Genomic DNA, 14430 nt, shown 5'->3' with positions numbered 1-14430 from the left:
GCAGCCAACTACTACCCTCATTCCCACTAATTCCACCTGGTACAACAAAATCCCCCTCAGCATTTTTCCAATAAGCAACACATTTCCTTGGAAAGAAACCAACATGATTAGGATGGCTGCTGGCTTTATAAAAGAGGACAGAATAAACAGAAACAATTCTGTATTGTCACTGATTCATACAAGGCACTTTGGAACAGTGCAAAGAAAACACCTGTGAGAGAATTCATGGTTTTTCTTGAGTATCTCTGTGACAATGGAACTGGAGATGCTAAAGGTATGGAAGGAAGGTTGACAAAGGCAAGTTCACAAGAAAAATGAAAAGAGAATTGACATAAGCACACCAAATTCTGGCTTTATTCAGCATATAACAATAGAAGACTGCTCCACATTTGGTGTGGGAAACAATCCATCACTGTTTTTTCCTTTCATACCTCTCCTGTAATCATGAGAGCATTTTACCTAGGTGTAATTTCACTTAATACTATGGTGATAGATGTTCAACATTACCATTACCTAAATGATAAACAAAATCAAGCTAATAAAAAGGATCTAGAATAAAAGGTTATAAAATTACTGAGTTTAAGTTTTGTGAGTCAAATGAGAAAAAAATCAAAAGCAGTTTGTCATTTTCTTCTTGATAGTTTTTTCATTTACAATTTATTGACATAAACACAGTATCTCTTGAAATGTCTTTTTGATATCTCCCCAAAAACAGTCAGGATTCTAAAAAACAATTAGATCTCCCAGTTTTCACGGTCTTTCTTATTGAGATTTTATCATATTCTCTATTGACTGTCAAATAAACTCTGCTCATTAAATTTTATCTATGTCAGCAGGCTAAGGACATAAGAAATGTAAAAGCTTTATTTATGAATCCAAAAACCTTGAGAAACATTCTCTATTCATACAACTTGTCTCCTTGCTCCTTTTCTTTACTTTTTGTACTCTTCCACTTCTAAAACCCTCTCCCTTTGTCAATCTCTTCAATTTCTCTATCTTCTATTTCTCAATCTATCTTCAAACTCCCCTCCTCTTTGGAATTCCTCCTTTTGTCTGCCTTTTTTTAACAGGCTTAGAACTTCATTTTCCCAACTTCATTTTCAGGGATCTGCTGACTGGAAGTAGAGAGGAGGTTTGCTTGTTTTTGGTCCAAACAATATCTGGATGCTGGCAGCTGACACAGATGCTCCACCCCATCCCTCTTGAATAGTGAATAGCATGCTTCCCTGAACATTTTGGTCCTCCCAAAACAATCACCTCTTGCTCCTTTCCTTCCTTCCTTCCTTCCACATGCTGTCTTTGTGACAATAAGCAATAAATACCTTGCCCAAACACCCTTATATTGCAGATTCTGCTCTCAGACTCTCCCTCCTCTCTATAACATTTAGCCAGTTTCCCTCAGACCTCCTTCTGTCCTACAGAAAGGTCCTGGATTTTGCTGTGCCCTGACCCCCCACCCTGTTATTTATCCTTTCCAGTTTTACCTCAGTTGTTCTAAGTAAGTAAAAGAACTGAAGTTCTGACCTTTGAGAACTCACCTGGTACAAGTTTTTGAAGGCAACCTGCATGTCAGCATCACAGACACGCTATAATGCAGTACCGTAACATACCATGGCATTGCACTATACAATATTTATGCAACAACAGGGTCACTTTGCTGAGATCTTCCACTGTAAAATACCATGCAGTGATGCCCACTGAGAGCTGAGGTATTACTTTGACATTTTTCCATTTATTTCATAGCAAGAGTCATGAGCATGGTAAAATACTTTCTAAATATATCAGTGCTCAAGTCTCAAAAAGATCAATAGTGGTTGAAGAAGATTCCATTACACTAACAAAATCCATCAGAGAATATTAAAAAAATTTTAAAATAAGCATCAGCCACAGCATTTCAAATTTAAGTTGCCTAGGAATTTTATTTAATAAGGCAAGACACTGAAATAATACCGAATTTCTGGTTTTAAATTTACTCACTAGGTTTTAGTGCATAAAAATGTTGCCAGATGGAAAGCTGTTTGTACACATTTTTCCATATTTTATCAGAAGAGTCAACACAGATGAATTTCAAAAGAGAGGTTTTATAAAGAAACTATATAAAGTCGAAGTGCAAGCTATATGAGGTAGCACATGAATCTAGAGGAACAGACAGCAAGTTTTACCAATGTGTTCAAAAGAATAATAATCAAAAAAGTGGCTCAGTTAAACAGCAAAAAATACAGAGTACTGGCAAAGGATATCACAACCAAGCACTACAGCATCAATTCCAGCCTTCAAAAAAATCAAAGAGAATTTCTGATGAACATTGTCACTTTTGCAGCAGGTTGTGGTTTTATTACTGCTATATTTTATTGTAGTAGTTAAAAACATGAATTTTTGAAAAGATAAAGAAAACTAGGTGCAAAATCCAGGCTACAAACAAATACCTATGAGAATAAGTACATTTTTAATGCATGGTTCGTTGTAGTGAAGCTCTCTAGAATAACAGCTGAATCTATTGCTAGATCTAAAGAGAAGGTCAAACTAACAAAGAAAAGCCATATCAAAAGATTTCAGAAGGTTGAGTGATAACACAAAGAGCACTGTCCTTGAGACAATGGGGTTTATGTCATGTATCCAGCCTCTCTGACAAAACTGGCAAACAAAATCCCCCATCATTCAGCAATAATTAAAATTCAGTTGAAACTACGTGCCCCGGAAATTGATTAAAGAATTACTGAAATAAAGAAAAAGGGCATATTTATGCAGCAAATTGTATGTAGCAGAAGTGATTTAAAGGTGACAGGTTTCAAATCAGTGAATAGCCTTGGTGTAGCAATGGTGCTAACCATTCTCAGCAAATTTTGGGGGATCTGAGATTTGTTTTCAGATTTTTTCCATTTGAGGCTTCTTTGGGTCTCAGTCTTTTATGATCCCAAGAAAGGCAACACACCAAAACTAGAACAATAGACATGGAAAAACCCAGTTGCCCATTTCATAACATGAAGATTTTCATAACTTTTGGATAAACATGGATATATTATGTCCTGTGATTCTCCCTGCTACAGCACTGAATGCTCTCACAGAAACAAGGATGGAGGAAAACACTGTGACAGCAAACAAGGAGACTGGCAAAGATCCATGAAGTTCTTAGGCAGGTGTTGCTCTCTCTGGCCTCTGAAAAACTCCTTAATTGACTTATCAAAATCATAAAAAACAATTTACTTCAGTCACAAAGGAAACTCAAGACTCTGGACCTGGGTTTTCATACCTCCTATATCTACAGGGCAAATATCTCCCCTTGAATGTCATGGGGGAAGGAGGAGAGGAAACTAGAGAACAGTCAGATCAACTTCAAATCTCACAAATATACAATGCAAATGCTGGGCCTCAATATAGCTATAAATTATTTCTGCAGTAAAAACTGACTTTCAGGAACAAACTGTGTCAAACCAGTCTAATTTCCTTCCTCATTATGATAGCTACCTAGATAAGGGGCACAAAGCCCATATTATAACTGATGCTTTTATTAAGGTTCCACATAAAAATCATCACACACAAACTAGAGAAATGTGATTAAAGCACCGTTCACTGTAAGAGGTTATCTGACTCTCATTGAGAATATATCCTGTGAATCACTTCCAAACTCAAAGAGTATTTCAAGTAGAGTTCCACAGGGGTTTGTCCTGGTCATAACTGTATTCAGGATTTTGTTAATAACATGGGTGCTGCACAGCAAGCATTCCTAAAGTCTATCAGGATATTACTGAGCCAGAAGTGGTTTCCATGAGCCAAAGAGTATACTGGGACCAGTTTAGACGCCTCATTTTTCAGAAGGATACAGCCAAATTGAAGAGTGTGCTGAAAGGGAAAAGACCTTAAGAGTTTCCCAAACCACTACTTATGAACAAATGTTCCTGAAACTGGGTTGGCTCCTCCAGAAACAGCAGGATGTCTCAGTCAAGCCCATCTGGTGCTTAGACAGCAATTATCCTTACAAACAGACATTTTCTTTTGCTCCCTCCAGCAGCAGAGCACAAAATTTATTCTAGATCTCCTTCTTGCTGTTTCACTTAAGGATGTGGTGAATCTGATGCATCCCCAACAACTCAGTTAAAAAAATGGGTTACTGAACTGTTTTCCAAGACTGACCCAGTTTCCTCTAGTTGTGTTTGATCCTGCCTCTCTGCTGAAGCCCTGCCAAGATCTCTCCAGGTCCTTTTCAGACTCTGTGATTTCTGTTGATTATGTTGCTTTTTTTATTTCCTGTTAAATGAAAAAAAGAAAAAAAGACAAAACCAATTAGCAAGACTTTTATCAAACTTCTAGACAGATAGCTGTAAGCAAGACTTCATTTTCCAATGTTCTTTATAGACTTATTTAGACTAAGAGTAAATACTAGCTTTTTACTTTAAGAATGTTTTTCTCCCACCCACCATGAATGCCAAGCCTGTCAATCACACTAACAACAACAAGATACATATGGGACAGTTTAAGGAGGAAGAGCAGACATGAGAAACTGCTCCTTTAACTTACTTGGAATCAACTCCAACATGTGTGCCTGGGAGGAAAAAAAAGAGTATGTGGTAAGTCACATTACTTTCATTATTTTTGTATAAAATGGGAAAAAACAATCAGAGACAACAGTTCATATTTTCTGTACTGTAATATTTCATTGGCCTATTTTGCTCAAGTATATTTTCCTGGGGCAGTATTCCAATGTTACATCCAGTAAAACAAGCTGCTTACTGCTGCTGCAGGGTTTGGCAAAGCTGAACTTCACTGTGAAAGTTTTGAGATACATTTAACACATTTAGTGCTTATGTTCATGAATATATAGAGAGTAGTGAGAAATGCTAGTGGTATGATCTAGGAAACAGTTTTATATTGCTTTTTAGCTATGAAATCACAAATTGAAAACTTAATTTACAAAAAAGCCAAGGAGCTGGAGCCTGCAAAAACTTGGGTTTTATGTTGCTTGCACATTTCAGACTCTAGGAAATGAACTTTAGCCAATATATAGTGTAAAGATGTGCTAACTCTGCTTGATATACAGGTTGTGTATGGGAATGAATTTCTCTTTAGAGGACAAAATACCTGGTGTATAATATACTCACATTTAGATTCCTCTAAAATTTGGTAGTTCTCAAGTACTAAATGTCCTTTTACATTAGGGCTCAAAAAAATGAAAATTTTTAATATATGGAATCAGATTTCTACCTTTTTTTTGGAGGAGTGAAATTGTAAACAGCGCACATTAAAATGTCTCCAGTAAGACACAAGTTTTTAAAATAGCAGATTACTCTCTGCACACATACCCAATTATATTTTTAAGCCTGCCAGGGTTCACAGCAGATCAGGAGGCTCCAGGGAATTTTCAAGTAGCAAGCAAGCCTGATCTCCCCTAGGCTAGTGCTGTTTCACATTCAAGTATCTAAATTCTGCTTCAAAATTATATGTAAGCACCTGAAAGTTTGGAAGGAAACCATTTCTGTGGCCTGTCTTTATCTGGGGAACTCTGGAAGCCTCAGTATTCTGCTCAAACTCTTTCCACTACAGCCTTCACAGCCAACATGTGTCCAAGTGCACATATTTATTTGAGTTTATCACACTATGGAGGTGTGATGCATACATACATTGCACAGAGGAACTAGAAGTATAAGGTACTAAGTAGAATCAGTTATCAAATTTGGGGTTCTCCAGCCAACAATTCTTGAAATGATCCTCTTGAGGATCATGGAAAGCAAGTGCAAGTGCATGACAATATTCTCCATTTCTGTCACACTTAAGGACAGAGAACTACAGCATCAATTGAGCCAAGGGCAACACCAGCATCAAGAGAGGACATGCAGGAACCCAGATGAGCCTCCCCATGTCCCTGGTCTTTTTTTATTTTTGGTCCTCTCTTGTCATTATGTTTCATCTGACTAAAACACTAATGGAAAAATATTTCCTGCAAGTCTTACAAGTCTCTTTGGTTGAACTACCTGTGCCCCTTTGGGAGCACAAATCTGAGCAGGACCTTCCCAAACAGATCTGCCTCATGGACAGAGGCAGACTGCATTAACCCTGGCCTTTTAGAGACAGAGCCTAGAACACAAATAAAGGCAACGTCAACACAGAAGAACTAGCCACAATCTAGTGGTGAGGGAGAGCAGAGAGAAAACAGGTAAGAGAAGGAGGATGCCTGGGCACAGCAAGGTGGGGCAGCTGGCAGGGCAGAGCTGCAGCTCACCCTGCACTGCAGGAAGGAGACAGCAGCTGGCAGCCAGGAGCAGCTCTCAGCACCTCAGTACTTCCAAAAATGCTCCCAGCCTGATGGGGAGGAGGAGGAGCAGCAGCAGGTACGGCTGGCAGCACACACTGAACTGTGAAATTCTTAATGCACTATTTTTAATTTGCCTTTCTGAACTAGGACTGCTTACACCTACTCAATAAGCAAACAGCCTGAACTTCACATTATTAATGTTCCACACCTGATGCCATCTGTTATTTGGTTGTTTCGTGTAAGCAGCCATTAAACCTGTAACTCACACTTCTCCTACCGAGCTGCTTCCCACCTTCACAATTCATGACAACTCTACAACAGACAAAATCACCCCTGCATTCAAACTAGGCAAGCAAAATCTCTTCTAAGGAATACATGCACCTCTCTCTTCTGGTTCTGCATATAATGGAAAGTGTGTTGCTACTTCCTGTCATCCAGGAAGACAGTGCCCCCTTGGAAAAACTCACAGCCAACATTCTGAAACATTGAACAACACAAAACACTCTCAAATTCAACATCATTTTTTCCTGATATGCCAGCCAAGCACCTCTAAGGTTTTTCTGAGGAGGGCAAATTTAAGATGCAAGAGCTTCAGTCATATTTCTGAAACTCTGAGAGTGGAGTTCTGCCAGGTTCAGTGTTCTGCCAAGTCAGAAAATAGGAAAAAGGTATTCACTGGCAACACCTGACCTGTCAGGCACTCTAACAGTAAAAAAACAGGCAGGAAAATTTTAAGGATAGCAGATGAGACATTTGAATTTTTTCAGTAATGACAGGTATATGTTGATATAATTTTTTCAGTAATGACATGCATATGTTGATATAACAACCAGTTTCCTCACACTGGAGTCACTCACACGAGAACACTGGTACTTCCTAAATCACCCTTTACAGGCGTTCACTTTAAGTGAGCAAACAGGAAAAAGTTGCAAAAACTACTTCCTCCTCAGAGTTCTATATCAGTAAAAAACATTAAAGCAAGAGTTCAGTATTACTCATGCAGATCAAGTCTCTTTCCCTGGATAGAAGCATGACCACAAAACTACCATCTCAAGAGGAGTTTGAGAACTGGACAGCTTTTCAAGTTGCAGATCTCTTAAGACAGGTACTGATTCTGTATGTATGACTTTAGAGAGTTCAGTGTATATTCAGCTAGCAGAAACACTTACTGGACTTATCCTTGAAAACCAGATATCTTATCCTACATCTACCACAAATATTTAAAAGTGCTAAAAATAGTTTAGTCACCACTTATATTAATATATCTTCAGTTTTCTGTAGAAATCTAATTCATGGTAGAAGCGAAGATCTCCAACATTACAAACCATACAAAAAAATGTTTTCTCCCATGAGTATTGCTTATAAGAGAAAAGATATTTCATGCCCAAAATTATTTCCTGCTGGGAAAAAATAATCCTTTCAGAGAAAGTATGTCTATTTTTATGTATATGAATATAGCTTTAAAATTTACAGCATATCAATAAGAATCTTTTCTTCATGTTTTCTTCTCAATGCATACATACACACAGTAGTTGCTAGATGTTTAAGTTTAATGTACTTGAACTTTTTTGGGGGGGGGGGGCATTGAGTCATTCCTTTGTTGGCTTGTATATTTCTTTGTTCTACAAGGTCCTTTCTAGTATATCTAAAATAACCTGAATTGCACAAAATATTCTAAGCTCATTTTTAGTCATCTTTCATTATCTTACTAATCTCCTCTCAGATATATAAAATATATCCTCCAAGATACAGCCTTTTTAAATCACATTTTTCCTTTTAACTTACTGAATACTATTACTCAGGTTTTAGAGTTCTACCCATAATTTCTAAAGCCCTGTAATTTTTATCCTGCACTGGATATACAATGTCATTTTATATCTCTTTTGTTTGTTTCTATGCAAGTTACTCTATGTAATTTTGTATATAGGCGTTTTTTCCTTGTGTTTATTCTAATTCTAACTGTAAGAGCACCAATTTTATCCAGTACCTTCTTTACACCAACAGTGAGAATTCATGCTCATTAAGGTTTCTCATCATGATAGCCTGTAACTGTTTCTTCACATGCTACCTTTTCTGTTCACAAAACCTGCCAATGCAGAGAAACCAGCAGGTCTCTGTGTTATTCTATGCCATTATAGAAACTGTAAGGTGCACTTTTGTAAGAATTTTAAGGTCTGGCTGAAAACCAGAAAACAAATACATTGATTTAATTCTGCCTTGAAACATCAGATCCTGTTACTGCCCCAGCACAACACTTTTACCTGAAGATATGCAAGTCACACAGGAAAACATGAAATTTCCCTAGTGTTTGACTTGCAGCAGTGGGAGGCAAGAGCTACAACCACAGTGGCAGCTCTGCTCAGAAGGTAAAAATGGTAAAATATTTACTATGCAGGTATACATTTATATCTCTTAGATCTAAGCAGTTGTAGTACCCAGTGGATACTGTGTGAGTTTTATTGTCATGCACATCGACTCCCCCAACAAATGAAGTTTTCATGTTAGAGAGTGGTCTCAGAATAAAGAGTTATTAGTGATTCTGGAGCTCTTGGACAATAACGAGTGCTGTAGAACAGTTCAGAGTTTTAAAAAATCATTCTGGGTTCAGAGAAGGTTTTTAGTACTGTGCAGGACAGGTACACAAGATAGACAAGCAGTGAGCACTGAACAGAAAGCAATATATCAACCTTCAGGAAAGTAATATCGGCTTCCATGGTCTCTGACTGAGGCTGGGTCTTCTAGAGGAGGTACACCCATGTTGATGCCACAATACATATCTAAAATGGGTATGTACATATGCACCATGCAATTTTAGTGTTTTCTGAAATTTAAAAGTCTTAATGATATAGATTTTTCTGTGTCATAAATACAGAAGTTCTTAACTAGCCATTCTGCAAAGTGTTTCCAGCCTCATGAAAGGCATTTTGTATAAAATCAATACCTTAACTACTAAATAATAATTAACCACACAGATTTTGCATTTTCCTTCATAAACAAGTGAAGACAGTAATGGAGACCTGTTAGCCATATGGATGTACCTCACTGTCATCTTGCATCTATGCTGTAATTGCAACAACACTGAAATATTCCATGTTGCGTTCAGAGATTATCTACTTGGCCTCCATTTGCCATGTAGTCTGGTCCCTCTCCTAGTACTGATCTTAATGTACATGTAAGAAAAGTTAATGCAATCTCAAGAAAATTAAAGGCTCCACGGTCATCACTAAACACCAGCAGCAAGACACCCACTTCCCTGATGTATTAACCGTGTAAAATGAACAAATTTTCCCTTACACAAAAGCTTGATTAATAGCATAAGGCAAAGCTCAAAAGTAACTCATCAAGCCAGTAACTGGAGATATAGGTGGAAACTAGAAATAGATGAGCAAAACCAAGAGAAGCAGAGAGTCCATAGCCTTGATGATTTGCCTCTCCACGAACACCAGTGCAAGAGATGGCAAATAAACACAATGCACAAATGACCACTGATCCAACAAGCACAGCAACTCTCTCTTTTGAATTGTGATCTATTCTGCTTTGCAAACAAGCAAGACTCTCCCAGTCATAGTAAAAAAAAAAATATATATAAGCCCAGGCATATCAGCTAACAGACCAAAAAGCGAATATACACCTGAACAGGACATTTTCATATCAAAAAGTAGATAAAATTTACACATTTAATATTTAAATATGATCAGTTTTAAGTAGCCTAGAAATACAGAATTATCTTCGGAAAGCCACATAACTATGTCTATGAGAAGAACTTATTGCACTAATATTTCTGTTAGCATCTGATTTGGTCAGTACTGATACCGACATTTACATCTAAGCATTACAAATACTAAAACTCAATTTTAGAGTGGTACATTCTTAAAGAAAATATTCCCAAATTTTTTGCCACTTTCTATGCATAATAATTAATTTCTTTTAAAAGCCCCACTAAGCCATCTAACACACCATGAGATTTTTAGGACATCTTCAGCCTTGATCCATTCTTTTCCACTTTTTAATAGAAAATCCAATTTGTCCCTGTTTTTCCAAACTACTATTCAGTAGTCAGTTCTATTTCAAGATGTAATATTTATGGAAATTCTGGTTTCATTTTAATTTACAATCAGCATCAATTTTGTTTAAAAATGCAATTACCACAACCAAGTTACAGAAAATAATCCTGTTTCTGAACCCGAATTCTTTCCAGCAATGCCCATCATCATGGTAAGTGCAAGACATAGCCCAAATAGCTGGGGCCAAAGTCAAGCAGAGCAAACAGAGGTTGGTAAACAGCCATGTGGGATGATGACATGGCTACTGCTGAACCTTTGCCTCAGGTTACCTTCTAACCTGTTTCTAATTCTGGTTTCTTATCCCACAGCAATCCACAATATTTCTGTCAGGCTCCTTGCTCCACTTATATGACATTTGCTGCTTTGAAATTTCTTCTTGTCTACTCCATTCACAATTTCATTAGCCCTTATCTCCTGTAATCATTCTTCCTAAGAAAGAGGTAACACTGTGTCTTATCTCTTATGTGAAAGTCACTGCCTAAGCATTACAGTTACTCAATATTCTTTTTCTAATTATACTTGTCAAGTAGCATAACAATTTCCACAATGCTGAGTATTTGAGCATGGAAATATTAATTAGTTTGTTTACAAATGCCAAGTTTCACACTCTTGTAATAATCTTGTCTTTTTTCTCACCTCAGTTTGGAATGCCTGAATCTGCTGCGGTTGTAGAAAAACTGTGCATGAATGGATCTCATTTCTTGGTAAGCAAATATTCCATAAGAGCTCTCACTCAGGTCTATTTCAGCTTGGGGATTGTACTCCTTACAGCGCCAGGAAATCATGTGAAATCTTTCCTTCTTTATACACACTTCATCAATTGCTTTGATTTTGCATTTTACTGGGTTGATTCCTCTGACTTGAGGAATCCCCCTACACAAAATAAATCCCAGTCAGCCTTCCCCCAGAGAAAGGGCAGATATAGTCAGCCATCAGCACACAGGTGTGGCAGGGGACAGCTCATGAAATATGAGGAGGTTGTGGGGAGTTTTAACAATATAGCTATTTTAAAGCCATCATTTATGTAAAAGGTTTTTAATAAAATTTGCATGATTAAGAACATTTACCAGCACAGAATTGTACATAAACTTTTACTAGAAAGTTTTAATAAACAATGCCTGAAAAATCTGATCATGTCCTTTTCCTGACCTCTGTAGAATTTTTTTGTATGCACGTGTTTAATTGATTGCAACTAATTAGGAGAGAAGACTAAAGTAACTCCTTGAACTGCAGCAATTCCTCTATCAACAATACCATTTGTGTAGCTACTGAAGTAAAAGTTCCTTAAAATCTCTTTTAAAGGGAAAATTATTGTTATGGTGCATTTATGCACTGCAGAGACAATATGTTTGCTTGGCAATTCATTGCTCAACAGAACTGTTTCCTGGGTGCATCAGGAGTTATACCTGCTGTTTACTCTAACAAGAGCTTCAGTGCTGCAGCATGATTCATGAGACTGCAGGTGCACCATGGCCACAGAGTAAAAGTGAGTTTTACCAACTCAGCTCACACCAATGTAGTGGGGCTGACAAAGCTGCCAAGTGCACACTGATGCCTGTCCCATCCATCCATTACAAAATGGATCACTGAAGGTGCTGCAGTCTCCATCACTGGATGAGAGAAAGTGAAGTTAAAGCTAAGGGTGGATGTGGTAACTTCCTGTGGCTCTGCAAATAAAGCTGTAGAGCAGCAGTGGACTGAGAAGTAATTTCAGATGTTAGTGGTAACCTATTCAAAACACAAGTGAAAAAAGCAAAGAGAACAATGGATGACCTTTGGTGACAATATACAATAGAAAAGTAGGATGATTAAAAACGAAAGTATTTGCTAGTATGTTCTCCAGACTTTGTAGTGTCTTCAAAATACCTTTCAAGACTATTTTGCACTGCAGAAAGCATGGCATTATACATGCAACACGAAGACCAACATACATTTTTCATGTTAGTATAGAAAAATTGAGATATGCCAAAACCCAGAGGTAGTGCCAGCCCACTTCTGGGCAGCACTGGAGGGAAGCTTCCCTGGAAAGAAAGATCTGCAGCCAGCACACTGCACTTTTAGCAAAGGTATAACCACCAACCCACCAGCTGTGCCTTTATTTCCTGGTTTTCCAGTGAGGACACTCATCTTTTCGATTTTTCCAAAGAGGAATGTTGTCAAATGTTGGGAAAATGCTGCAGGAGGTAATTATCCTAAAGCCTGCCACTGAACTAACACAAAACAACTTAGGGAGCCATCCTGCACAAAATCCTTCATGTCAAATGCAAACTGCATCTTATTTGAAAGTGAATCAAACATTTATCAACAGTAAGGTCTTTTCGAACTTTAAAGTGTTCGGAGTCATGCAGGCATTATAGCCACAAAATCTGTGATAAGTTGGCCACAACACCTTAAATCAATTTGACTGCCTTCAGAATAAAAATAATCAACATTTATATGGTCATTTCTTTGAATATTTCTTCCCTTTGAGTGGCTAAAAAACAATCATTTTTATGGTAATATATTTATAAACATACTGAGCATCCAACTGAACTTTTATACGAAACTAAATTACATGCATTTCATAAAAATTTAGAAGTAATAAGTCTTCTTTTACACTTCTGTAGAATCTAAAAACACAAAAGGTTGGTATATTAGATCTGAAGTGTACCATGCAGTTTCATTTTTCATCAATAGTACCATACTTGTGATAGTTACTCAATATGCAGGTCACATCTGAGTGATGCTAATCTAGTCCTAATGTGCAAATCAGCATTAAGCCACAGCTGCATTGCACAGAGCATATTATATTTTCTCTTGCTTTTTAATGTCTGAACTTGCTACACTGTGCTCCTGGCTTTTCAGTTCTCTCTAAGTGTAGGTTGCTTGTTTGATGGTTTGTTTTTTTTTTTTAATTCTGTTCTGAATTCCCAGTGACAGATTGAAAAATATATAAAAACAGGGAAGTTTTACTTGAACTTCAGAACTGAAAATAGGAGACTTTTTTATTAGATTTGTATATAGAAATTTACTAAAAGAAATCTAAACACAGCAAAAATGGTCAGGCATTGATTCTAAACCACTTTCATGCATTTCTCCTCTTTCTCGCTCTTTCAAAATGTGTTTTGAATTCATGGCTGGAATAAGAATACCCTGGAGAAAACCATAGTCACCTTATTCACAAATGCTCTACTGAGGATTTTTGAATAATATTTAAAAAATGGAACCAGTGTCTTCCTGTGGGAGATTCCTGACTCCCTGCCAGTGCAAAACACTGCCAGAGCTTGTCAGGTTCAACTCACCGAGCCTGTCCTTTGACATCCATTTCTGTCAGCATTGCTACTGAGAAAAAGCAGCTCTTGTCCAGAAAAAGCAACCCTGGTCTCACTTGGGTGCTCCCTCCCATCCCTGCCATGCAGAAGCAGCAGACAGGAAAGCACAGGAACCACATCTGCTTTCAACACTGACCACAACAACCAAACACACCACACCTAGAGCTCCTCTGCTGCTATTTGCAATCTCCCACCTTCCCCAATTTCAGCTAAAAGAGTATTTCCCAATGATGGGAGTGATATTTTCACAGTATGGGATATGGGAATAGGTGGAAAGACATTAAAATTGGTTTGGGTGGCTCGGATATCTGCTTGGAAAAAAGAAAACCAGCATCAGGTTCTGTTCAGATTGATCTGACACCCCTGTATACTTAGTTTTACAAATAAAACTCAGACCATGAATGCCGTGAGTTTCCAGAGAGGGGGGAAAATTCTTTTCTATGTCCTACATAAACAAAAGAAATTGAAGACTTACTAAGTACGTTTTATAAGCTAATTCTTCTGGGAAAGAGCCAAAAGAGTCTCGCAGTGTTTCCCCTGGGTGTCACACAAGGATAGAAAGCTTAGGTAAGGTCAGAGAAGCATGGTCCCAGGTGCAGGTACTGTTGAGTCCCACCCATGGGCTGGCTGTTGACACCTTAATGCCCCAAGCACATATCCAGTGTTTAATAATATACTGCATATCTCAGCCATCAAATAAGCTTTGTGCAATGACACAAAACTTTAATACTCAAGTTTTGGCATACCCAATTGTTTTGGAAGTAGAAGTGATGTTGGCATTGTTTGTCCTGCCTTTTGCAAGCACACC

The 14430-nt window shown here is 37.7% G+C and overlaps 2 protein-coding genes across 30 annotated transcripts in view; one reads left to right on the top strand and one right to left on the bottom strand.

The window, feature by feature from the left end:
* DNTT (DNA nucleotidylexotransferase) overlaps positions 1-14430 on the bottom strand; it is a 229108-nt gene that overhangs the window by 175901 nt on the left and 38777 nt on the right. For 11 of the 26 annotated variants that reach the window (XM_059851688.1, XM_059851677.1, XM_059851679.1 and 8 more), the window contains 2 exons: positions 4516-4540; positions 4132-4245 (listed from right to left, as the gene is read on the bottom strand). The exons of 12 other annotated variants lie outside the window; for them this stretch is intronic. The gene's annotated coding sequence lies outside the window, so the exon portion shown is untranslated. The remainder of the gene's footprint in view (positions 1-4131; positions 4246-4515; positions 4541-14430) is intronic. 3 more of the 26 variants (XM_059851684.1, XM_059851685.1, XM_059851693.1) reach the window with 1 other exon arrangement.
* Positions 7223-14430, top strand: part of BLNK (B cell linker) — an 88609-nt gene continuing 81401 nt past the window's right edge. The window contains exons 1-2 of one of the 4 annotated variants that reach the window (XM_059851699.1): positions 7223-7352; positions 10953-11015. In XM_059851699.1, the coding sequence (XP_059707682.1) occupies positions 7245-7352; positions 10953-11015 (171 nt within the window). In that variant the 5' untranslated portion in view covers positions 7223-7244. The remainder of the gene's footprint in view (positions 7353-10952; positions 11016-14430) is intronic. The other 3 variants (XM_059851704.1, XM_059851703.1, XM_059851700.1) reach the window with 3 other exon arrangements.

Source organism: Haemorhous mexicanus, chromosome 7, assembly GCF_027477595.1.
Source record: "Haemorhous mexicanus isolate bHaeMex1 chromosome 7, bHaeMex1.pri, whole genome shotgun sequence".
Lineage (NCBI taxonomy): Eukaryota > Metazoa > Chordata > Aves > Passeriformes > Fringillidae > Haemorhous > Haemorhous mexicanus.
The sequence above is the reverse complement of the archived record's forward strand: the minus strand, read 5'-3'. Positions and strand labels throughout refer to the sequence as shown.